Source organism: Halichoeres trimaculatus, unplaced genomic scaffold, assembly GCF_033239565.1.
Source record: "Halichoeres trimaculatus isolate MK-OKI-2021-1 unplaced genomic scaffold, fHalTri1.1 fHalTri1_scaffold_21, whole genome shotgun sequence".
NCBI lineage: Eukaryota > Metazoa > Chordata > Actinopteri > Labriformes > Labridae > Halichoeres > Halichoeres trimaculatus.
The window spans coordinates 9100034-9127030 of NW_027437199.1; the positions used below are offsets into that span (position 1 = coordinate 9100034).

General features: G+C 41.7%; 1 protein-coding gene across 1 annotated transcript in view; it reads right to left on the reverse strand.

The window, feature by feature from the left end:
- snd1 (staphylococcal nuclease and tudor domain containing 1) overlaps positions 1-26997 on the reverse strand; it is a 229525-nt gene that overhangs the window by 24720 nt on the left and 177808 nt on the right. Inside the window, exons 19-21 of the mRNA XM_074698290.1 lie at positions 9879-10002; positions 8227-8296; positions 4390-4503 (exon numbers count right to left, since the gene is read on the reverse strand). Of these exons, the coding sequence (XP_074554391.1) occupies positions 4390-4503; positions 8227-8296; positions 9879-10002 (308 nt within the window). The remainder of the gene's footprint in view (positions 1-4389; positions 4504-8226; positions 8297-9878; positions 10003-26997) is intronic.

Here is a 26997-nt window from a genome sequence, read left to right on the forward strand (position 1 = left end):
ATTTACACCACGATGGACAATCAGCATTGAGCTGATGGTGGAGGGTGTGGCAAACTGACAGGTGGAGGTTCGATCTTCTGGAAAATAAGATCTGATCTGATCCGTGCGTGGCTTTCCTGATATCTTTGATACCACATGTTTTATTTATAGTAAAAAAAGGAGCTCATGTAATAAAACCCTAGAGATGTTCCAGCTCTAGCCAGCCATCTGTTTTCAGGCTTTAGGACTCGAGGTAGCAGGTAGTAGATGACTTATCTCTAGAGGCAGTGGTGGGTTTGTTCCTTCACTTAGTGCTCATCTTTTCTGAAAGGGAAAAGCTAGTGTTCTCCTGGATAAAGATTATTTCCCATGAGCACTTGCACCCACTGTTGTGAAGACGAGACTCATTTGTTTCTAAGCAAATGGCCATGGAGCAGATCTTCTTTTTAACTCTGCTTTTCTTTGTTCAAGACACTTTTCCCAGGATGCAAAGCGATTAGGTTATATTTTTTTCAACACTTATGTAGCGCTATTTTTTGAAACAAGATAAATTTGTAAACTCAGTTTGTTCTGTAGTTTAGTACCAGGCTATACGTCGAACTATTCGCAGCCCAGTGCTCTGAGACTTATCCTATAATCTCATTTTAACTTGTGGATTATGTATACAGATTGTGTATATAAAGAAGTAAGATGTCTTCAGGATCACTTGGAAAGCCCTGGCAGGGACTTTAGCTGCACTGTACTCTCACACTGCCTGTTTTCTCTCTTTCATTTCTTTTCTGAATGTTTCACCTTTGGAAAGCACTTGTCCACTTTTTGTCTGTGAAATAGACCTCTATTTTTTACTTACATTTTTGTCACAGCTCACTTTTTAAATATCAATACAGTATTAAAAGTCCATTTTATACACCATGACTTCAGGAAACGCCACACAGTTTGTTAAAGCCTATGGGCCTAACATTAATAAAATATAAATATAACTTTAGCCAACTCACAGATTGGCTGACAGAATCCCAGGCCAGTTTTACAACCCAGACAGGGTGTGCTCGCGCTCACTATGTGGCTTAACGAGAGAAAGTGACCTTTACTGGAGGAAATTTACTCTGACTAAATTTAAATTTTAATCAAAAACTCCTGGTCGGAGCTGAGGAGAAATTCAGAAAGTCATAACTTGGACGTAATACGTGAAATTGGTTTGATAATAAAAGAAAAGGTTTGAATGTGATCATGAAGAGTAGAGCAGAATAACCTTTACTTCAATCAACAACCTTTTGTTGCTATTGGATTTTTTTTTCACACCATACCATGATATTACTTAAAGCTATTTGTTGCGTTGAGCAACCTTTCATTGTCAGGTTTATATAAAGCACAGCCATTAGGGAGGAGTTAGTGCGTGTTATCTTTCAGAATTTATTTGTTGTTCATCTTTTTTATGAGCGCACTCTTGGCATAAACTACTTTCTTTAATTGGCTGAGCAGGTAGAATACAGAGCTGGCAGTGAGTTCACTTCACTTGTGCAAAAATCGTACAGGCAGTTTTTTGCTCTGATGAAGCGGCTGCTGCAGGTGTCATGGCGATGACATTTGCACACTCTGTACACACTTAGTGTAAAAAGAAAGTTTTTCTTCATAACAAGAAAACGCCATCTTGTCACTTTATGCAACATTTATGGAAGCTACGCTGGAAAGCAGCAGCGTCCCACAGGCAGGATTTTGGTGTCAAAACCACCAAGAGTTAATACTCTGATGTGGTTCTGCTTGTGAGGGTAGACCTTTTTGTGCAGGGGCATCAGGTGACAGACTGCCAGACAAAGGCAACAACCTTTCCTCTGTGCAGCAGCAAAGACGCAGAACAAGTGGGGCACGGTGCTGTCAGCAGCGTGAGAGACGCGGTGAAAAAATGCTCCAGATAAAACAGACGGGAAACACATGAAAGGAAAAAACCAGGAGAAAACAGAGAGGAGCGGGAAAGAGGTGAGACAGATGCAGAGTGACAGAGAGGGAGGGGGTGGGAGAGGTGGGAGGTGCGTGTCAGCTTCCAGTGTGTGGGAAAGCTGTGTGTGTGTGTGTGTGTGTGTGTGTTTTGGTGTGTGGTGTGGTGTTGTAAAGTCTAGGTGATGCCTTTGTCCCCAGGGTTAGATCAACAGATGGGCCACTTCATCCTTCAGGAGACACTGACTCATCAGACAGGTGACAGCATGCATTCAGGCACCACCAGCTCCCTCCCACACACACACACACACACACACACTCACACCTTTCTTTCACTGTGTAATGCTTTAATACTCGACAGGTTAATCAGCATGATCCATTCATTTCTATCTATAACCTCAGTATAATTCATCTATAGCCTCAAACTGCTGCTGACAGTAAGGGATCAGTAAAAATCAGTGCAGTGCTCACATTAGGAATGAACTTATGAAGAGATGAACACCTTTACCTTGAAGTTTGAAAAATACAACACATTTAGTGTTTTTTTTTTTTTTGGTTGTATGAACATCAGATGAGGAAGACATGTAGATATTTGTAAGTTTTTCGTTAACCAATCAACAAAAATATCTGAATTTAATGCAATCGTATCTACTTGAAAAGAATGTAACAGATTGTTTTAAGCAAACACTGAAACCCAAAGGTGAACATTCATCCATTTTCTACACTGACTCTACCCCGGTCCTTCTCCTGTGATAGTTAACCTGCAGGTGGGACAAGACGTCCCTACCATAGTTGCCACCAGCGACTTCTTTAGTTGACCTTGATGGGTTTGCCGGTCAAGCTAAAAAATGGGCACAGGTCTGCCACGACATGAAAACCCCTAGTCACAAGCACTTTTCTTCAATGATTTGTTTTTTTTCCTCGCTTGGTTTTACGTAGTTATTATGCTAAGTTCAGGGTCAACTAAAAAATTGTGTTTTCCTCCCTCGGTCTCAACAGTAGAATGGTCCATGAACATGATTTTACAACAAATTGATACTAAGTGGCGGGCCTTATAGCCGCGTTTCCACCAAGCAGTCCAAGTCGGTTCAGTATGGTTTTGGACGGTTTAGTACAGTTAAGCCCGATCCCAATCGCGTTTCCACAGCAAACTGTGCCCTCTCGTAGTAGGCGGCGTGTAAGCTGGATGCTGAAAGCCTCAGCTGTTAAACAATAGCGTGACGCCGTAGCTGCTTACCCCGCTATTAAATCCAACAAAGAAGAAAAATGCGAGACAGTAAACACAGAGCACAGATGGAAGACATGCAGCATTTCGTCCTCTCTGTGATTGTCATGTAGCTCTCCATTAAAAAGTGCAACCAAGCTTTGTTTCAGAGAAGTCTGTGTGTCGCCAGGAAAACTACAGCCGCTGTCTGGGTTTGTGATTATTCTTTTGACCAATCAAAGGTCTGCAGTGTGCTGCTCCACCTTCCAAGAGCGGATCGGTTCAGTATGGTACCCATACAGAAGGGTCCCAAAAAAGTAGGCCGGCTCGTCTTGGTTTTTTTGGGATCTGTCCCAGGAAACGCCTCAAAGTGCGCGCCATACCGAGATGAACCGAACCGGTCTGCTTGGTGGAAACGCGGCTTATGAAATGGTAAGTTTGAGACCTTTGAGACTTTTCCAAATATGCCAATATGTCTCTATCTATATATTTGTATATCCACCTATTTTTGACTCAGTCTATCTCCTTTGTTTGTATCCATCAGGTTTTGTATGCTAATGAAGCTAATACCCTTCAAACAAACACACTTGCTTATAAAAGCAATTAAAAACCAGGCTTAACATCGCGCCTATCGCCAAAACAAACATATTTTTATCACCACAAACTCTCCGGTATGCTGCCAGCTCAAGAAGCGACCAATAAGCTGACCTCCTTACATACTCAAAACAATAATATCACTCACATAAGTGGTCACCAGAGGATGAGTAAACACACTCCAATCTAAGAAGAAGATTAGGACTGCAGCATGAAAAAAACACTAACTGCTGCTCTGCTCTTAGATGACATTTATATGCACAGACACAGACACATAAAGCACCTGGATGGTTTGAGGCTCAATGCAGGATGTGCAGTCTGGGTTGTTGAAGATACATAGTAAAGATTATCTGATCACTGCTTCTATGTCACGTATTCTCATGTTTTTCCAACCAAGTAAATCAATGCCTTCATGTTTGTCATTTCTCTGCCCGCTCTGTATGAACATGCATTATGAATGAGAAGGATTGACGCAAGAAGGCTCGACCCCGTCTGTCAGCTTCAGACTTTATCACCTCGCGCCACAAGTGACATCCAAACACTTCTCATGCCTCGCCAGAAAAAAAAAAAAAAAAGTCAACTTCGGAGAAGCTGGCAGCAAAGCGAGAGTAAAGAAGTTGATATCTCAAAGTTAATTTTGAGCCTCTTGGTTGCGAGACATATCTCAGCTCTGCACTTACGTCCTGTGGGATCTGGATGAAGGCGAAGGCGTACTCGGTGGCCTGTGCTGGCAGGGTCCGGGTGCTGAAGGCAGGGGGGATGACAGCCAGACGAGTGGACGACACGACTTCTCTCTGAGGGAGAATGATAGAGGACAGAAATCAAATATGGAACATTTTAAGGCAGTCTTGATTATTTTTGATCAATGATTATTTTTAATCATGTAGAGACAGAGCAGCATTTGGTTTTCTGTTTTATCAACACGAGACACAACTTGGCGTACAAAATATTGACCCTAGGGAAATGATTCGATGTGTGATTTTGAAGTTTTGAGGAAAACTTAAGAACACACAAGGTGTGCTTTTCTCCCTTCAAACATGGCAGGCATCAGCCACCTTAAAAGAAGCCCACAGAGATTCACACAGACTCTGGGTGGGTGAAACCAGGCGGTGGAAATCTTTTCATCCTAAATATTTGACATCACATCTCTGAAATCAAACATGTCTTCATGTGAAGGACGTCCTCAAACAAAACACAGCAGGTGTTCAGATCCTGAATCCATCCTGCACCCTCTCATGTCGTTCCATCTTCCATCTTCTTTGATTGAATTCTGAAATCCTTCCTTCACTTTAAACACGATAGTTTACAACTGCGGGAGACGGACAGATGCCATTTTGTAACTTAAGGGCTGGATGAGTGTATATGTCACCTTCGCAGTCATTTCACAGATGTTTCTGCAGCAGCACTGACTCACTCTCACTAAGCTCCATCTGCTCTACGGCTCTGCTACAAGCTAAGAGGAGAAGAGACAATCGAGGCCGAGTGGGAAGTCAGGAGACTCTTGTCGGATTAGAAAACCAAACAAAATCAGTGGAATGTAAAAAAGGGAAGAAAACTAGGCAACGTGTGCAAATATGGCTTTGACAATACCTCAGGTTTCATTATCCCATGATAACAAGCACCATGCTTCATGAAATTGCTCATCTTTGCAAGGATAAAACCTTTACATTGAAGCCCGGTAAAAAAAAATAAACATCCATATGCTTTTCTTGCAGACCTTTTAAAGCAAGGCAGAGCTGCAAATATTAAACCAAATCTTAGCATATAAAGATAACTCTGGTAACTGACTCTGTTAACACTGCATCATAACTCATATTATAGCCTCAAATAATTAATTAAAACCAAACTTCTGACAGCAAATCAATAAACGTAAAGAGGACTACTCTATTGGAAGTTATTTTTCTAGCCAGAAACCCTCGCAGGAATAAAATTGTTTAATATCACTTTTTGATTGAAGTTAAGCCTTTTTCCCCACGTTTCAACGAGGATTTTATTTCCTACACTGCAGCTGGTCAGTTTGGAGTTTTCACTGCTTTGGCTTCTCTTTTGGAGACCTGTTATGCCTTCCATCTTTCTCATAGACTTTGAGGTCTTCAAGTTCCTGCTAAGTCTACTTGGACTTCAGGCTGTCCCACAGTCAGATTGTTTTATGTGTCAGGGATCTCTTGCAGACTTTTTGAGGCTGGTATGCATCTTTTAGTCAAGCAGGCAAGATGTCATTTTAAACGACAAAAATGTTGCTTGTCAGTAGATTAACAGAGATTATCCCGAATCCACGTCTAAGCAAGTTGACCTAAACCTCCCTCTCCCCTGCAGCATTTCCTCACTCCTCCTTGGGGACCCCAAGGTGTTCTCAGGCTAGAAGGTGTTGTGGCAGACAAGCCAGCAGAGGTCAGTTTCTCAGGGTACAGATGGGGTCTGTCTAGGTTTTTTCAGAGATGTAAACTGTGTATCATGTCCTAAATAAACCCGCAAGTGGCTGCAGATGCTGATTCCGAATTATTTCCTGGTTATTAGTCAAGAAAATCTATAATATAATTTGCAAGTCTTCCAGTTGGCTTTTTCTGTCACAACTAAAGGATATAAATCCCTCCACGAAGCTCTGGGTCTGCCCTGGGGAGGCGTCCAGGAGGCATCCCTGTCAAATGCCCAAACCACCTCATCTGACTGCTTCTGATGCAAAAGAGCAGCGGCTCTACTCCTCTGACTTAATCTCCATAAATCAAGTTATCTTCTGTCACTTTTTGTTTGCACAGACATGTTTAATTTTTCATAATTATCAATATTTTAAGGCTAGATTTAAAAAATTAAAAAACACTTTTTTATCTGCTTCTCATCCAGTCTGTGTTGCTAGAGTTGATCTCATGAAAATCAGGTTGTTGGGGTCAGCTTGGATTTTAGGGAAGTAAAAACAGTAAAAAGAAACAAATCCTAATGCTGTTAGGGGGAGCAACATGGTGTCACACAGGTCACGATTATATTTATGCTGTGCAAGTCTCTGTAATAACATATTGAGCTCTTACAGCTTCCTTCACTCGATCAATTTCCTAGTGACGTCAATTAGGAACTCTAGGGCTCAGCCAATGAAGTCTGAAGTGCACTTCTAAACGTCAAGCTTGAAACAGTCGTGGTGCAAACACGTCATCATCCTGATAGAAAAACATTGAAATCTTCTCAACATGTGTTTGAAATTTTTGGCAGATGAGGCAGCTCTTGATGTTTTGGCTTTACTTTAATGGAGCAGTCATGTCGTCTATGTTGCAAACAGTCTTAATATAAGCATTGACCTCTGAACTGCAGATCAGAACTTCTCTAAATTGAACAAAGCACTTGTGCTTCGCTATTAAATCTGTACAACATTCTCTGAATGTGAAGTAATGAAGTGATAAAGTTGATGAATCCCAACAGGTATAAGCCAATGCAGCCAATCAGAGCTCAGCACAGGCTGCTTTGAGTGAGACGCTGCTGATGGAAAGTCAGACAAAAACAGCCGTTAGGAGAGCGGAGTTAATTTAATGACCCTCATATCTTAGGTTAATGTGTTCATTGGACTGTTCAGTCTAGACAGAGAATACCTTCAGCATTTATTATGGATAAGGTTATGGTTGAGATTTATCAACGCCATATTAGATTTTGACGGCACTGTAAATGTGGGCTTTAAAAAATGGAAGACAAAAGAGCTTTGCTGTGTTTGCTAATGATCTCGTAATAACTCAGAGCGGAAGGTACCTGAGACAGGTGGCTGTGTGACTGCCGAGCAGCTCATGACACAGCAGCGTGAAATCAAAGCCGGAGTGACTCAACCTGGAGTGATGCAAAACTTAAGAGCATGAGGTAGATATCAGCTGGAAGGTTTTTTTTTTTTTTTGGTGAGCCAGGTCGGCCTCGCAGAATCACACTTCCAGCAACATGCCAGGGCGCATCGTGTCTGCTGGCCAAACCTGGAGTTATCCCCTACTCCGAGGTCAGTCACACTGAGCCGCTACACTGCATCATGGGAAACTCCCGCAGGCCTGAGGTTGGCTGCATGAGCCATGAGTGTGTGCACGTGGGCAGCAGCACACACTACATCGCAAGGAAGCAGAGCCTTCGTCATCACATCAGCAAAAAAGAAAAAAAAAAAAAAAAGAGATCCAGAGTGAGTGGGAGTTTTTCTTTTGTCTTTGGTATAAAAAGAATAAAATGATACACTCAGATGCACTTTTTGTTTCAGTCCCGAATAATAAAAGGAAAACAAACAAGCCTGCATCACATTTGTCCTAAAAACTGCAGCTTGAAGGAAACACAAAAGCTTTTTTCTGCTTCGAATGCAGAATCAAGCAAACAACTGGTGTCTGAATAAATGTGAGAGATAGAGAAGAAATCCCTTTCAGGCGATAGTTTCCCTCCAGCTGTGGTTTTGGCCAAAACAAAACATGACTAATGTTTGTGCTTCCTGAGCCTCCGAACAGTGGCGATATGTTTTAATGATGACAATGCAACATTCAGCACAAACTCAGGGTCACAAAGTTACTCACATTGCCATAGTCGATGTAGAAGACGTGAACCTTTGCTGGCGACTCAACTTTCTCCACTCGGGCTCTGTACCTGCAGCAGCAAAGGGATAATTGAGCCAGAGACGGAGAGAAAGAAGGAGAGAAAGATGGAGCAAGGGGAGAGGAGATGAAGACAGAGGGCACAAGAGGAAAAGGAGATGAGTAAATGATTCCCCGCTTATTTCCCTGGGGAGAAGGTGTTGGAGGATCTGTCTGTTGTGATCGGGGGAGAGAAGAGAGGAGAGGATGAGCAGGCCGGGGGAGTGGGGGAGAGTGGGGGACAGAGGGGATCTATCAGGACATGGCAGGGCTGGGAAAATTGCGTCGAGGCCCCTTTGCAATAAAGGGCAGAAATTTAAACCAATTTTTGCCTTGTAGCAAACAACTTCAGCGCATTAGAGCTAATCAGAAAACCCAGCAGTTTCACTTTGTAAGGCGTGATTTTCCAGCACGTTTGGCAGCTGAATTAGCCTGAAACAAGCTTAAATATTACAAGGGCATAACACATCACTGACGAAAGTGTGTGTTTTAACAAAACCTGCTTTTTCATACATTTCAAGGCTTCCGAAAAGCATGTTTTGACTTAATTTAGAAAGTCCCTCTTCTGACCGTCGCCTGTGCGGCTCTCAACTCCGAGAGGCGACAAATTGGCCGAGAACCAAGGACAGCAGGAGGAGGCCAAATAATTACAGGCACATGGGCACAGAGAGACAAGTGAACAAAGTTAAAACCAAAATAAGTGATTAACAGGAAGGCATACAGAACGGGACTAAGAGACAAAGTGCGGTTGATTGATGAACAAAGGTTTCTCCTTTCTGTTTACGCTGGCGCTAACAGGCCTCGAAAAGAGACAAATGTCTAATTAGCCCCCTAATAAAACAAGCCCACTTTTCAAATACATCGCACACTACAAAGATACGGACAGAACAATGTGAACATGAACATAATTAGCTTGTGGAGAATTAAAGACAAAGACCAAAAATCTCACACATCTTCCTCTCAGAGGAGGGAGTTTTTGTTGAAAGAGTTTTCTCGAAAAGGGGGCAGGGAATAAAACGATGGCTTGTTTCCAAACTCGGTGATTTGCACTGGTGGCTGCAAAAGAATAACTTTGCCTCAGAAAATAATGAGACGACGGATGGAGGGAAGGGTGTAGGAGAGAGAAGAGCACCTGTGTCAGGGGAACATTTGGTTTTTTAATCAGTTTCCTAATCTTTTTTCGCCGTCACCTTCTTGACATACACGCTCCCTCTCCCTCCTTCTGTCACCGTGACTTTTATCTGTCCCCATGACCATCTGTAAACTTCCAACATCCGGTGAGGAGGAAGAGGTGTGTGTGTGTTACTGTCACCGACTGCTGATTCTAAGGGGCAAAAGCAGTGGCAGAGAGCTAATTACAGCCCGTGGGTGTCTGCAGTTAATGCATCGCAGTTTTAAATAGAGACAAGACAGAAATTAAATGTCAGGTAATCTTAAGAGTGAAAAAACACAGTCCTATATGTCTGATAGAAATGGATCTAATTAAATGGTGTAAAATGTCCCAGCTGTGAAATGTGTTTCAGGAAATCATCTTTTTGTACAGCTCGTTTTCTTCATAGGGATAAAAACAGCGGACGGGGTTTGGGCTTGCTTACCATTCACCATCAGCAAACTTGGCTATGCAGTAGTCTCCCCTGCGTGGAGAATAGGATCCTTCCACTGGTGGCTGGGCAGCAATCTCTGCTCTCATGGTCTCCATCAGACTTTCCAACTGGCCTCCTGACAAAGACACAAACACATGAGTTAGACTGAGACATTGCAATGCATCCAGAGTTGGTGTTTACAAAGCTCAGAGTAAGATTTTTAAACAGGTTATAGCAATAAAAACCATTTTTGAGCTACACTGGAAAAACTGAAGTCTTACCAAGTGTTTTTGTTTTATTTTCAGTAGAAAATGTCTTTTCAGACTTAATATGAGCAACATTCACCTAACTAGTCCAGAAAAATGTCTTGTTTTAAGTTGTTTAAAGACAAAAAAGAGGTCTGAGTTGCTTGTAACAAGTAAAAAAAAAAAAATCTGCCAATGAAACGAGAGAAAAGTTACTTGTAGTTACTTTTTACTTGACATTATTCTTTTTTTTTACTTGTGACACAATTGAGACCTCATTTTTGTCTTAAACTTGAAACAAAACATTTTTCTAGACTGTCCAGTTGAATGTGGCTAATATCAATTATGACCAGACAATTTTTATTCAAAATAAGACAAAAGCACTGGATAAAATTTCAGTTTTTTTGCAGTGTACAAAAGTGAACAAGACCAAATGAGACCTTTAAGTTGTCATTTTATATAGAATGTATCATTTTAATGCTCTGCAAGGCATTATTATTTTTATTATTTGATTTATTAAACCAGAGGTTTGTAGAGATGAAGAATCCCTTTTTCATGAGTGTCCCGGCAAAGATGAGCAACAGGAGTACAAAGATCACATTTAACACAATAAGTATGCACACGCTGCGTTCCAGACGACTTGGAGTTTGGTGTTGTCTAAATTTCACACTTTGAAAAAGTGTGCTGGAACGGCCACTGAAGTCAGAGCTCTGACTTAAAAACTCAAAAAACTCTACCCCGACTTCACAGAGATTGGTTCATCAAACATCATAAAACAATGCGAGCATCCACCGAAAAGCTTCAAATGAATAGTTTAATATAGTCAAAATGATTTTTTATTGACTTTTGCACCTTTTTAATTTTAATAACAATCAATTATACAGTTAAAACTGTTCCCACAGATGTAGCTAATTTGAGCCAGCAGCAAGTTATAGCAAAAATATCTGAAATTAAATCTGTCACAAAAGCTCTCAGTCAGAGCAAACCTGCTCGAAACTGCTCTTTGCTTAATCCTACTCCAAAGAATACTTCTTCACCACACCATTTTTTAACGTCCAACCAGGAATACTCTGAAGTCAGAGTTTTAGACCTTCAAGTTGTTTGAACCTGCACATATAACAACTACCTCCAGGGTTCAAAACATCACAGGATACATCAAACTAAACAACTGCAGATGAATCTGCCTCCAGATTGTACAAGATTCCCTTAAAAGTGTAATTTGAGCCCAGTTCACCAAGTTTCAAGTCTTTTTTTAGGTTGTTCCAGCAGAGAGCAGCAAACTTGAAAGCTTTTTTCCCTAACTTCAGATAGATATCGTGAACCAAGATTATGAGTTCCTGTAATTTTATGTACAATGTAAGAGAGGATAAAAGCAGGAAGCAGAGTTAAGATACACTTATGAATGAAAAAATACAGATGTTTTAGGTCTGCGTGGCAACAAGGATGACCACCCAACATGATAATAAAGCAAACAGCGGTGAGTGATTGCTTCAAAATGAGCTCCATGATGCACAGTATCCAGTGCATGCAAGCAGAGATGTGCAATAGCCTAGTCAAGCACAGACAGAAAAGTTTCTTTGCTTCTTCAACAGAAGGACCTGAACTCAAAACTATAAACCTGAGCTTCTGAATGTGTAGAGCAAAAGCCAAAGAGTCATTGATTAAAGTTCCAAGGTATCTGTCGTGGGATTCAAGTTCAATCTGCATCCCCTCAAGGGTGCTGACTGATGGCAGGTTTAGAGACTTTCATTTTTTAACTGGTGAACAGCACAGTTTCTGTCTCGTTTGTATTCAAAACAAGGACAGCGAAGGATTAGGTGTCAGATGAAAAAATATGTTGCACAGTTAAGAAAAAAAACAATGTTTTACCTTGACCGAAAACACCCAACAAAAATGCTGTGACAGTTGAATTAATTTGTGGCCAGCCTTCCAAGTGCAACGCAAAAATATTGAGAAAAGTGCAAAAAACCTGGGAAATACTGTTTGATAATTCAACAAACAGGCAGGTTAAAGGTAGGAGTTTCCACAATTACTCATAAAAACAGACTACTCATTAGCTAAAGGATTCAGTTATATTTATGACACCTTTACTAATGTACAACTTCACAAGTTCCTCCACATTTCTCATTCTCGTGTAGGCAGCTGGCTGCTCCTCAGATCCTCCTCTTCAAAATAACTCGTAGCCTGATACTAAGACCTTTTTCTCACGTTTAAAACTTTATTCTTGTGATTTTACTACTTTATTCCAAAAAAATCTGTTGTCTTCTTTTGATTTGGCCCCACATACTTGGTCATAGTTTTCCTCTTTCACACACTCTGATATGATTACTTTTTTTTTCTGCTTTCCTTTCTATTTAATCAAAACTCAACACCACCACTCCAAAGAGAAGAGCTGAAAAGATAAGGTGTAGTTGTTCTAAATTGGTCTTAAATTACACCTAATTTTTTCAGACAGAGCATGCAGGACACTTTTGATTGGGATGTTGTTTTTGATTGGGTGTGACTGACGGAGGACACGTCCTCGTGCATGAGCAGAAAATTAACACACTTTCAAAATTCTCAGCCGTGCCGGGGTTGTTCATAAATGTCATGATGAAATGAAGTCTGATGCAACTTCTGCTCAGTCTTGGGATTTCTCCAAAGGTTGTTTGTGATTTTTAATTTGCATACTTATTTTCCTTCCTTTTGTGATGAGAAGCTTAGATGACTTTACTGCTGCTGCAGGGATTAGAGTAAAACGCTGTGGTGTCAGTTTAACTGCATCACTGCTGCACGGAAAACCCTTGAAATCTCAACTTGCACAAATGTGTGAATCTTTTTTTAAAGAGCACAAATCTAAAAAAATGCTTCAAACAAGGACGTTTAACAATAAATCATTAAAACATATCCTCTCACACCCATGTTAACCTCCTTTGCTCTACGTGAAGTGAGGCCAGAACACAAAAGGCAAAATCAGGTTATCCTATTTTTTTTAGCACATTAGCATCACTCAGCTAATACTCGATGACCCTGTTGGACGATCACAGCTGCGAGTGAAGTGAGCCAGCTCTTCTAGTGCGACTTCATGGTGTATCACGCCATTATATCATGTGCCGACCTATTATGGTGGATCCAAGGCGAGAGTCTGGCTGTCAATATGGTGGGAGTTACAGAAATCAGATAGTGAGTCAGTGCTCCATGGATTTAATGACTGCAGTAAGTGGCAGCCTGATTTGCACCCATCAGATGCAATCGGGGAGCTAATTATGAGTGCCGTAAAGTACGTGCATCTCCAAGAGAGCCACTTTCTGGTGTTTGTGTAGCATGTACGGCGTATTTTGTTTGTGTATGGCCGAGTATGTTTACGCCTGTGTGTGTGTGTGTAGGTCTGCAGGTGTGAAGTGTAAGAGGGCAATTACAGCAGCCAGTTCAGTTAAGTGTTTTTTTCCAGAGGCGGTTTCTGCTGATCTACCACCTGGGGGAGGTTTAGTGGGGACGCTTGGGTCCTGAGTTATGGAGCATCTCGAAAACACATGCACACAAAGGGAGAGTATGGAAAGGAACTCTTATTTTCTGCGTTTACCTCATAATCTCTATGTTTTTTGAAAAGCGGACAAATCTCGCAGCTTGGTGCTCTAACTCCCAATTCACACATGAAGTGTTGTACAGTACCACAGTTTTGGGGCGCGCACCAATTCACACTGGATGCTCCCAAAACTTCAGCACCTTCAGTCCATGCCTTCAACTTTCTGTGTGAGAATGTGTTGTGTTGCAAGGAATTATAAAGTGTTTCGTCTCCAAGATTAACTTTCCTTGTCCTGCTGAATACTTCTTGCCATGTGCCAGAGACGTAAGTTTGATGAACAATGGTGAGATTTACGATTGGGAGCCAGAACATGGAGCTTCATTTTGAAATGACCAGACACTCATGGTTCTGATTTTCTGTTCGGTACAACCTGCTCTGCAGAGATTGACACATTTCTGCAGCGCACTCCGACCAAAATAGTCTCGCAGCGAAACAGCCGCACTCAGCAGTTGGTGATCGCTGTGCGTGGCGCTTACGCTTTATGTGTGAATTCGGGATAAGATGTGTCTGTAACATGTTACGAGAAACAAAGTCTGGATTTTGTGTGCTACTGCTAAACTTTGCTAGCAGGTCCAAGTAACTTTTGGTCTATGCGATGTAAATGAATTCATATTCTCCCTGGAAAATCAGATTTGACCATAGATATTGAGAACTAGTATTTAGAAACAACAGGTTATGCTGCTGAAAATCTCATTTTAACTCATGGTTTATGAACAGAAAAATATATAAAAGACACTATTTCAAGACCACTTACAAAGTCCTCACAGGGCCTTTAACGTGATCAGAAACTCATAGAAACATATTTATCATATGTACACATTGGTTAGAGGTTCTATGCTGTAGAGGAAAAAGATTCAAGGTAAGGAAAAGATTGAAAAGACTTAATGTTCAGAACATCATGCTCAAAGCTGGCTTGAAACTGGTAGTTGTTAAAAAAAATAGATGTACAAAGGGAATTTTTTCTGTGGGAATGAAAGACAATTTTACAAGGTGTTGAGAAAAAGCTACACGGATGATTACTTCCTTGCTAACAGTTTATACTCTCTGGTTCTGAACGGAATGGGTGGAAAGTATGGACATTTAGTTAGGTAGAAGAAGAAATTATTACCTTGTAAAGCAGTACAAAAGTATATATCTAAAGCAATCTGACTCAAAGATGAACAGGTCTGAAGAAGAAAGTGTCAAAGCTGAAACTTTTCCAGTCCAAAATGAGAGAAACTCTCACTCTCACACTGCAGTTTCCATCCAAAATAAAAAAATCTTTGTCTGTCTGCATGTAAACCTGGATTTATCAGTAAAAAGGTGAACACTTCTCTGGTTTCCCCACTAACCTGCTTCAGTGTCTGCACACAAAAGCAGCCAGTCCGTATAATGATTAAGTTCTGCTTACTATGCAGGTTTCTGTACTATCAAACAAACAGCTTGCAGGCAGACAGTGCAAAGCTGCACCTCTTCTCTCCTCTATACTGCTCCGGTGAGTTGTCATTAACACCTGATGTTATTTATTCTGCTGCAGAACAAGTAAATATAAATAATGATGCAGCTTTCAGAGGGTTATCTGTGTGGAGACAGGCGAGCAGCTGCCAACCAACAGCAGACAGCGAGCCTTCATTAGCATGGTGTCAAACTTTAAGAAAAACAGCAGCCACGAGTACAGAGGGATTGAGAGCGTGAGGGGAAAACTTGGAGCTGGGTTTGACAGAGGATGGGGTCCAAACAGATGGGTAGCCACCCACCACTACACTAAATGCTGATACATGCAGGGAAGGGAAAGGGAGGATAAATACACACACATATACAGAAGCTTCTGCAGAGTTTTGTAGAGAAAGCAGTTTTCGGAAACCATGTCAGATGAATCGCTTTCCGAGCCTCTCGTCTCATACACACACAAGAAGTAGCGGTGTGGTTACATCATTACGCTCCAGCTTTGCCACAGCAGCTTGATGTGAGCTTACTGGAATAGCGTCTATAGCCGTCACAGGCAGCCACCTCTTTGATTTATTAATCTAATTAAAAAAAGTTAGTGTGCTTTCCTTCCCCCTCACAGTGTGTGCTTCTGTGTGTATATTAACACACACACTTATTTATTTATTTCACTTCCTGGGCCATGTTCCACTTTAGGTCCAGAGAGAGCCCAATAAATGACACATGAGCTTTAAGAGGCTCCTTCATGCTATATATACATTCACGTACATGAAGCCTTAATGGATGGAGCCTCTCAGCCCAACCTAATTAAATACTTTATTCATGTAAATGCTGCAGCAGATTTTATCAGGATGCATTAAGAGGAAAATATCTATGCACGCAACATGAGGAATGGGGACCAGTTATCTAACAATGAACTGATATGATCATCAGATCTTTGCTGGACAAAAAGAAATCATTATCATGGCACAGCATGCTAACTATGCCACTAAATCTACTCTTTTAACTTAAGATGAGCAGGCAAGAGTAAGTACATTCAGACAAGGACCGGAGAGATAGACGACTTGGCTGGAGCTCTTGTTGGATGTTCTTGGTTTGCAGTTGTCAGTACTGACCCAAAGTGGTCCAAGGAGGGGGAAAAAAGTGACCCTGGGACTAAGGATGCACCAATATAAAAAATGTATCCAATATTATCGATATTTACCAATAACAATATTGGTCTGAGTTGATGTGTTGAGGTAGTTAAGAGAAAGAGTGGCGCGATCGTGAGAAAAGATGACCATGGAGAGGATGGAGCGCATGCAATGAATGCAATCAAAAAAGTACGTATTGTCTGTTTTTGGATCAAAAACAGGAAGAAAAACATGAAAGAGGAGGGTCCACTCTTATTCGGTAGTTTTGGTGTTTAAGTATTCATAGAAAACAAGATTAGTTGGGTCCTGAAAGATCGTCCAAAATGTTCTGAAAATGGCTTGTACCTAGTAAGTAAATATTGGCCCACTTTCTACATCCACCATGTTAAAAAATTAACCAGCATCAGCCAATACCGATATTGATACCGATATATTGTGCATCCCTGCCTAGGACACGTCTACAAGACCTGACCTGACAGAAGAGCTGGTGGTTAAACTGCTAATAAGCTGATGCTAGTTATGACCTGAAGATCTCAAAACACACCAAGCATTAACATTTGCTGATCAACATACAGTTTAATATATGGACATAACTTCTGTGACATCATCTATTGGTTTCTGATGATGGCTTTTTAGGCCATCAGAAATAGGAATGCACCTCTCCATTCTGGAATCGATCCAAAACACACTCAAAAAGTTGGATCAAATATTGTGGACGAAGGACCCACTCATAAGGAAGATTTTTTCATCTTAGCTCTATGCTCTTCTATGCTTATCGACTGCAGTAAGTTGGAGTATTTAGCTTGGCAGAGCTAAAATAGCATGAGGGATAAAACCTACAGTGGCTCAGCAGTTATGAGACACTTGTTCACCACTGACCACATGCTAATCCCTGTTATTTTATCACTGAGATTGCCTACAGTAAGTGTCAGAAATGGAAGAAGGTGACCTGAAGGAACAAAAACAAGAGAAGTTTGTGTCCAAATTTCCCAGACCTCAGTCCAATCAAGCGTCTTTGGGTTTTGCTTGCACATCAACCAAGTTTGCAACTTTCAGACTTTTAAGGATCTGCTGCTAATGTCTTGGCGCACGATACTACAGCACACATTAAGAAGTCTAGTGGAGTCCATGGCTGAGTTGTATTGGCCCTGACCTGATGAGGTGTGTAGGAGGCCACTGGTGATTGGTGTGTCCCCATCTAAGGACCCGTGTCATATCTGTTAACCCTTGCCAGACCGAGATTCACAAGTATAACCAGATCTATTCAACTCAAACAGCCTGATGGCAGATTTTTCCTTATTTTGTCAACAATCATGTAACAAATAATCACAACTTGTTTTTCCATGTCTTGCTACTGGCTATTTTTTCTTAAACTGACCTTAGTGTACTGCAGAATAAATTAGTTGATCTTTCTTTGTGCTTTACAAACACACACAAGACTCTTTGAGGACCCTGTTTGGGGTTATACGGTCACAGGGCACTGACAGTGCAGTGTTATGGATCACCAGTTATAACACTATGATTTATGATCTGCTCTGACCCACCGACTCTCTTCAATTACTTCGGTCAAGTAGAGTCACACTGTAACAATAAATCTATCCACTGACTGACAATGAGTCGGCTTGTTTGCTCTTTAAAACATGTATTTCATGTTTCAAATGCTGTCTGTAAATTTTAGGAAATGGATTTACTTTTGGTGCCTATATCTTGCAGGCTGATCAGTATATAGGAAACTAGCGAGACACAGTATTAGAAATGATCGTCAGCATCAAACCGCCAATTGAAGCTCTTTCTGAGCATTTTGCAAAGCCTATGTCTGAATTTGTTTGATTTAGTAAGCAGGATGTGCCTCATGCATTATCATTATCCGCTGTTGGGATTTACAGCTCCAATTTGCCGTGGTGGTTTCTCGGACAAAGGTGAACCGGATTTGAGGTTGGGGTTTTATCAGGCGCCGTGCAGGTTTATGTCCAGGTGAGCGCTCGTCTACAGAGGCTTGGGCTGAATTATTTGTGGAAAATGCGCATATCACTAAAGAGAAAGCAGCCGTTCAGAATCATATATAAAAAGAAGACATTACTCTGACTGCAGTCCCGACGGCAAAAGGTGGAATAAGCTTTACATTCTGCAAGCGAGCACAGAGAGAAAATCTAGGCCCTCTGGGGTCAATTGAGTAGTCTTATGCAGCATCCCAGAGAAATTCTGAGTGAATGTGAACATTAGGGAGGAAGTGCAGCCAGGAGACTCTGCATTACAAAGGCAAATTCCTATTTAATGCTGGCATAAAGACAACTAAATATCTGCGTGCAGAAGGGCTAAACCATGTCGAGCGTGAGTGCTCATTTTGTGTTGCAGAGAGAGCCAAAGCGATGATCCAAAAAACATCCAAACCACTGACTGTGTCTGATGCTGGCCAATTTCTCTCCGTCTTCATCTCTTTATTGTACTGTTGTTTTTTTCCCTCTCCCTCGTTCTGTAATTTGTATATACACCATTATGGCTGCAGCTGTTTGTAAATCATATATAATTACATTCTGAATGCCCGGTGCAGAGTGGGAGAGCAGTTCAGATTTAAAACAAGAAGAGGAGAGAGCAGAAGGAGAGCGGAGGGGAAGAAAGGGAGCAGCTGACAACAGCTTTACAGGTTGGTTATGATTGTATTTGATTATATTGTGGAACACGGTGTGTGAGCAGAGACAAGAAGGGGAACAAAAAGCCAATGAAAACAGTGAATCATGTGCCCTTTTTGCTGTGCATCCCAAGGCTTTGCTGAATTCTATTAAGCTGTTTACGGGAGCCATTAAAATCACAGAGGGGTAAATAATCACAAAATGACAGAAGCAGAGGCCAAGAGAGCAGCGGCTGCTTATGAAAGCGTGCTAATTTCCTGGCTTATGAGAACGAAGGAACGGAGAGTCAAAGTGGAGCGCGTCTGTGAAAAGAACACCTGCCGGTAAAACAAGAGATCTGTAGACATAAACCTTCGCTTTAATTAATGAAGCAAAGAGGAAGCGATCGGGAAAGTTTCTGCTGCGACATTTCACCTCATCTCGGGAATACCACAGAGCCTTTCCCATTTGGTTGGTCAGAATCTGAACCAAACACATGGATGCTGCATCATCCACCATCTGAACAGAGCTTTGTACTTCTGCTCACCTGTTTGTTCGCTGTGTTAAATATGTATGAGGTGTGGACAGGGGCTTTATCCTCTGGGGTAGAGGAATGGCTGCGTTTCAGGACATGCAAGCAGCACTTCAAAGGAAAAAAGTTCGCAATGACAAACAACATCACACAGGCTGGGTACAGTACGTACCGGCTCGGGAGGCATGAATATGTGTGCAGGGACACACACACACACACACACAGCTGTTCTGAGACCAGTGCCCCCCGTGGTTGGTCAACAAAGCAGCACCACTCACCCGGGGATATTCGTCATGTTTTTCTGAAGCCAGTGCGACAATTATGGAACCAAGACAAGAGAAGGACCATTTCCTCGCATTCCTGAGCGATGTTTAAAGTGGTGTCAGCATCTGTCCAGCGCTGAGGGAGGCCACTATAAAAAACAAATGATCCCCCTCTGCTTGACTAATGCTGTTCCCTTCCCACCGGAGAGTGATATGGATTATAACTCGTGCGATACCCCCTCCCCACTTCCACCAGCAATTACCCTGTTCCATTCTCCCCTTCCCGGCAGTGTGGAGCCTTTTACAGCAAATTACCGTTTCTGTAATTGGAAAAGCCATCACTGAAAAAAATCTAAACAGAGACAGCATCTGTGGCTCGCTCTTTTTGCATCCGTCTCTCCGGCTCCTCTCTCTGCCACCTGTCGAGCCTCATTGACTTCAGCTAATGTCCTGCTTTGATTGTAAGGACTCCAGATATTTTCAGAAGATGGCCTCTTGCAACATTAGAGCAAGGAGGGAGACAAGCAGGGGCCAATTCTGAAGAGAACCCCATTTGGATCCATAAGTGGCTCACCGCTGCGAAAAGTGCCATTCAGCCGTTCAGCTTTAGGTAATAGACCCACAAGTTGACATTAGTGCAAATCATGCTCGCTGGGATGGTGAAGAATGTGGACCGCGCCGCTTATTTTCCGCCGGAAAATCAAAAGTGGGCTGCCTCAGAGCGACAGGTGAGCTGACCTTTTAGAAGCTAAAGGTGCGTATCTGATTTAATAATGAATGCCACGGGAGGCGGGAGATAATGCAGGCTGGGTCTGACCTCTAAATATTGTATCTGCCGCGGGATCTGGGGGCTGGGAAAGTAAAAAGTAGCCACGACGGAAGTTGCTTTGAATGCAACTTTTCTTTTTTCTTCTGTTACTAAATGACCAAAGATTCAGCTGCTTCTGGAAATTTCAACATATTTTCTCCTTGTCTGCGATGGGATCATTAAACCACTCACTTAAGTGTTACATGAAACACTTTATTACATTTCTTTTGTCTCTATACTGATATCTAAGTTAAATCATCCATTATACCACACCACCCTGTACTCCATTCTTTTTAAGAGACAAGTTCAACAAAGAAGTGACAACATGACGAACAAATAATTACTTCCTCCGATGCTTCAATTTTTGAGGCTTTTCATAACTGCTCTTGCATAAGAGTTAATTATCTCAACCCCTGACTGACTCTGGCTTGGTGCCCACAATGTCACACGTAGATACGTTACCCAGGGTTAAAGAAGAAATTAATGAAGCACAGGCTCCATTACTCGATGTGTTCATGAAGCTGAGCTGTATGAAGGTACCATTTCTTGGCTGCCTTTTTATGACATCCAATTAGCAAGTCACTCACCATGATAAATATTAAATACTAAATTCTCATGTGTTTTTACTGAAATCAGCACCATGAATAGCAGAATGAATGTCCCCAGTTGCCTCCAGGTAATAAAATAGTTGGACTATTGATGCTGTAATGTTGTTGAATGATTGTATGGAGGCCGTTTAAGCTTCAGACATGTTGGATAGCTTCATTAAAAAGGACACAAACACAAAGGGTGAAGAAGTAAACAGGCCAACATGAAAATTTGCCACAGGCAGTAAGAAAAACAAGCTTCACAAAGAGAAAATGATTGAAATGTAACAGTTCAAAGTATTCAATTTTAACAGACGGGGGAAAAAAGTCCTGGTTTGAAGTGTGGCCAGAGGCAGAGCAGCTCACTGCCTGCCTTGCTCCATCTCTGGCCGGGTCCAGCTTCATTAGGTGATGAACAGCTGCTGTGTGTAAAAGGTAGGAGTGTGAATAATGCGGACGGAGTGGCACCTGGTTGGGGGGAACGACTCCTCTCATTATGAGGTGGTAAGGGTGCCAGGTGACAACCAGCAGACAGGATGTACCACTGACTGCGCTGCAGCTGAGGCTCAAGGTAGGCAGGTTTATTTATTTTTTTCTTTTTTAACGGGACTGGGCATCACTTTCAAGGCCCATGAAGATAAAAACTAAGCGTGGTCCAAATCAGGAGGAGGAAGAAACTATTGCCCAGTAGTACAGTTTGGTGGCCAGGACCAGCAAACGCAGACTGAGTTTAACACGTCCGGCTGCTCTAACCAACTCCTCCAAAGAAATCAGGCCACGCATTTGGCTCTTGTTGCATTTTCACACTTCTATTTAAGTACATAGTGGATCAAAGAGGAAGTATACAAATTATTTACATCATGGAAGTTCAAAGACTGCTCAAAAACTGCCAAAAACTCATCTATTTTGCTTTTCTAATAATTTTTTTCAACTTTTTTTTCCCAAGTCGGTTTTAGAAGCCTACATGGTCTTTGATCTGTCTTTATTTTGCTCACTTGTCTGCTTAATGCACAATCAAAATAATAAATCCTCTATTTTTTCTCTAATCTGCCTCCCTGTCAGAGTTTCTATCAGACCTGATTAAAGTCAGGCCTTTTGATGACTGCTAAAGTCGTTAATGACTGTTTCTGATCAAGTTGTTATGTAAACACCCAAGAAGGCTGACCCAGTCAAGCTGGCTTGGCTTTAACCCATAGACTAAAATATAACATGGTCTCTGTGATGTCACACATTTGTTTTTGATACAGAATTTTAAAGCTTATATAGTTGTTGGCAGCCAAATGTTGAGCTCAAGAGGTGGGCTTTGAGCCTTCCTACAGCTACAGGGCGCCCACCCTCCAGTCAGGTGAGCTGTGCCTTTGCCTTAACAAACTTCTAATATTAATATGTTCTGAATTGTTAAGCTGTGACAAAATTCTCCTTGTGGAGTGAGTGCCATAAGAGAGGTTTCAGTTTGTAATTTCAGTTCATGTGGTTGATTCTGGTATTTCAGGAACCTCAGATGGACACTCAATGAACTGCAGCTTTTACCACCTCTGCACTGGCTTCATTTCTTACAGGCCGCAGGAGATTGGCGCTTAGTTCATCCAAGATGTTAAACCATTCTTCCTTTCTTTCTTGAGAAATTAAGCAAATATGTTGCCAAATGAAAAAAAATGCAGTTCAGCAAGTGTCCACTTGAGGCCAGCCCCAAAAGCTAGGGAACCCCCATTAAAACCTAGTACTTGTGATAGCTCTTTTACTCATTCATTCCTTCTATATGAGCATTTAAATAAACATATATGTAGAATCATGTGTTGATTGAGGAAAAAAGTAAAGCTGATCACTGAAGTTGTAGAGCTTCAAGAGAAAGATAAGCAAAAGAGATGTATTTGTGGTTGGCTCTTGTTTTATATATTAGGTTGTGTATATCTCTTGCAGTAGTAATTATTTGCTGCGCGTCACACTGCCACTTTAGACTCTTAAAACACGTATATACCATGAAATTGGGGCACAGCTAATGTGTTTTTAAGAAGACTAATACCTCTGCACTTAATGTCTTTGATTGAAAAAAGAAAAATGTGATGGCGAATCCAATACTAAGGCTGCAATCATTACAGCTGCACATCCATAAAGACTTGAGGGCTATATTTAGCAGGTTTTTAATTATGTCAACTCCCCAGCACAGTGGCAAAGCAACAACAGTGTACAGCACAGAGCCACTTCCTCCCCCTGCGCCTAGAGTGGCCTCTGTCTTTTAGTGTCCAAGGTCACACAGATCTATGCAGGTCCCCCTCTGACAGTAATTACATATGGCCTCCGGAGAGAGTGCGAGAGCAACATACACAAGGAAAACAGCAAGGGAAAAGCAGGAGAAAGCAGAACCAGGAAGAGACAATGCGTGCGGGAGGAAAAATGAGACAATGAGAGATAAACGCATACAGCAACAGATAAAGAGCCTTAAAATAAACTGTGGATTAAAGAGTGCAATCCCTCAAGCTTCTCAGTGACTTGGAAAAGCCCATTCCAAACGTGGAATTAATCACTTATCGAGCCCGTGTTAAGATATCCGTACACTAAAAAAACCTACACTTAAGAGTAATTAAAAGCGGGTAATTAAAACGGGAAAAAGGGGAAAATGCACAGCGCTTTAGGACCCCCAGAGAATAAAAGATATTACAAAGTGCATTCTCTCCATAAAATATGAGAATCACTTAGTAGATAACAGCATGAAGATTACTTCACAGGGCCTACGTTTGTTTATTTAAGTGCAACAACAGCGGGATGGCCTTTTCAATCACCACTGCCCTCGGCGGACCACAATAAATAATAAAGGGGCCCCGGCCTGCTGGGTGGCCAGAACTACCACAGGGCTAATGGTTTGGAAAAAGCATCTAAATATTAATGACTATAAGCAGTCTTTTTCCTTTATTCTACTGTACGAGGTGTACACTCCCTCCGGTGTATTAGACTGAGGTTTGAATTTTTATCTTTTTTCTTTCCCGTATTGTAAAACACTAGTGCTCTTAACACTTTACGGTATGTTTAATCTTGCTTCTTTAAGCTTTCGCCACATCTCAATTCTTCCTCACTGCTGAGACATTTTAATTTTCCAACATCGAATCAATTAAGTCCAACTTATCTAACCGAAGCAATGGTTTAAACAAATGGTGCTTAACTGCAGACAGAAAAATGACTCTGTGCCAGCCCCTGCTGTATTCTAATCATTTCTCTTGTTACTAAAAATACACCTTCCTTTTATAATCCCATTTTATGCCCACAATAAAATCTGTGGATTATTCAAGTTAAGTAAATGGGCTCGCACCTATCATCATTTTGATGACCGACTCAAATCCAGGGCAGTATAGTTTTATCGTCCCGCTCAGGTTACTTTTAGGGAGGCCATCCGTGGCTTCAAACATCAAACAAGAGTCGGGCCAGAGGGGAGAAGCCGGTTAGGATTAAACTCCGTGTTGAAAAAGCATGCTAGGGCGGTTAAGGAGTGCTCCATGAAAGTGTTTGCTCCATCTGGCAAATGGAGTTGTTGCACCGACTGCCAAAAAAGCACAGTGTAAAATGTGTCTCTGATGTTTGAGTGTAGAAAGGCAACAGGAGAGGAGAAAGTGGCTTGGGTTTGCGGTGGGGAACAATCCAAATTGAAGCAAAGCGTGGGTCAGATTTTGACTCAGAATTGATGTTTGTGGAGTAGTTTTTTTCAAAGTGATGATAAAAATGCACAAGAACAGCAAATGTGGAGCTGCTACTCCAAAAAGCACCAGAATGTCAGGTCATACAGTGTGAGTGCTTTATGTTAAACTGAGATAATGCGCAGTAATGGCTTTATCTATTGAATATTAAAGCTTTCACTTTGTTCTAAAAAGATTTGATTTGTTAAATGTTAATTAGTGAAGTCAAATCTCTGTCCGTGACTCTTAAGAGCGATCAGAAACTGTAGCCTCCCTTATAACCACTCTGTGGTTTATGTGGAGCGTTATGTTGTCATAAGTTGCAATCACAGGCATATTTATGAAAGTCAGCTTCTGCTCCCAAGCTTATCTGAGTCTATTAATTCCCCTACTTTGGAATTTAAGAGGAGGAGGGGTATGAAACATGTAATGATATTGCAAAGCACTCAGTCTGTGTGATTTTACAGGCCCTAACACTTTGATGTGCTCTTCAAGGGGCTGGTATGACTTAATGTAGCTTTGAGGAGGCGTCAGCGAAAATGAAAGAGACCAAGGGAGAGAAAGCGACGAAGGGAGGGGCAAACAACGTGATCGAGCGAGGGGGGATGAGGAGAGGTGAAGACCGGTCAGGTTTTACCTCCCTGCTGAGAATAACACTTCTCAAAAAAGAAGAAAAAAATAGCGCGTAAGCCCCTCGGTGGAGGAACACGGGCCAATTAAAGGGGGGGAAATAAATAAATAAACAAGCCCGGCATTGCTGGATCATCTAAAAATCAAGCCTTTATACCAGAAAAGATTAAATAACTCAGCTGTGCTGTCAAAATACACTGAGAGCAGCAATATAAAAAAATGCGGTTTGTGTACAATTTCTTTAAATGTAACACTTAAGTTGCTGCTGAGAAGAAAGTTATTAATGCTTTGCATCTTGGTTTCCTTATAGGATTAAAGACCTTTAGAGAAATCTGCTAAATGTCAATCTGAAAAGCACTGCTTCACTTCACTGTGTGTGTGTGTGTGTGTGTGTGTGTGTGTGTGTGTGTGTGTGTGTGTGTGTGTGTGTGTGTGTGTGTGTGTGTGTGTGTGTGTGTGTGTGTGTGTGTGTGTGTTTCAGGGACACCATGCGGGTGCAGCTGCCTGTCATACGACAGGTAAACACATTCTTCCTACATGTTTTAGCTGCTAGAAGCAGGTGATGCTGGAGGCATTAACCCTGCCTCCGGGTGCACATGTGACGCACACTGTTCATCTCTGCTGCTTCCTAGTGACATGTGATTTTGATCAATGATAAAACCCTGCGCATAACCTCAACAGCACTCTTGACCTGCAGGGGAGTGGAGCTGAAGTAGCCAGAGGAGTGGAAGAGCTTTAGATTTGAATCTACAGCCTGTGGCAACAAGATGAAGAGCAGATTGTGCACACTTCAGAGCACTGAGAGGTTTCAAGGAAGGCTGAGGGGAGAATAAAGAAGAGAGAGTTCAAAAACACAACTGATGGCCAAGTTCTCTCCACACTCACATGAGATTGGATTATTATGGTGTGAGTGATGCTCAGACTCAGATTGGCAGTGAATAAAGTCAAGTTAATTAATAACGTCAGTGAGGGAAATTAAGATGTGGCCAAAGTCGATTTCATGGCCTCTGACAGGGGAGCCAGATGTGAGGGGCGGCTGTGAGACGGAGACCTCGCAGTCCTGTTCTGATCTTGCACAAACTGGCAGATGATGAAGGGAGGATGATTGGCATGGAGGCTTCAGATCTGTTCCAGCTAGTTTGTGGATGCAGGTTTGAGTGAGGCTGTGGGTTTCTAAATGTGGAACCATGTGAGTTGATGATTAAGCCACGAAATCAAAGGTGTCAAAGATGGCTTGGATCAACTTCTAATACTCCTTTAAGAGGCGTACCTGACACAGAAGGCTTTCGGTGATATTTGTTCTCTACTATTTCCTCCTCTTTGCTATCGTCATGGTCCAACTCCAAAGGTTTTCACCTGTCCTCACAAGTTTTAAAAAGCCTGTTTATTAGACATATGAGCACATTTCAAGCCACATAGACTTTAAATGCCACTTAAAAAGAAGCATTTTAGCGGCCTGAAACATCTTTAGTGACATGAGAGAGTGTCAACAACAACATGGACCAGATTTCACAGTCTCCAGTTTGAGGGTTACAGCTGATGCAGTGTAAAACACAGCACATTTCACAAGTCCAGTCCCACGTTTTAATTTCCATTCAAGATGCTTGGAGCCACTTTTAAGTCACTTTTGAAAACTTACTTTTACAGACTGGCTTTTATGTGACGTCTT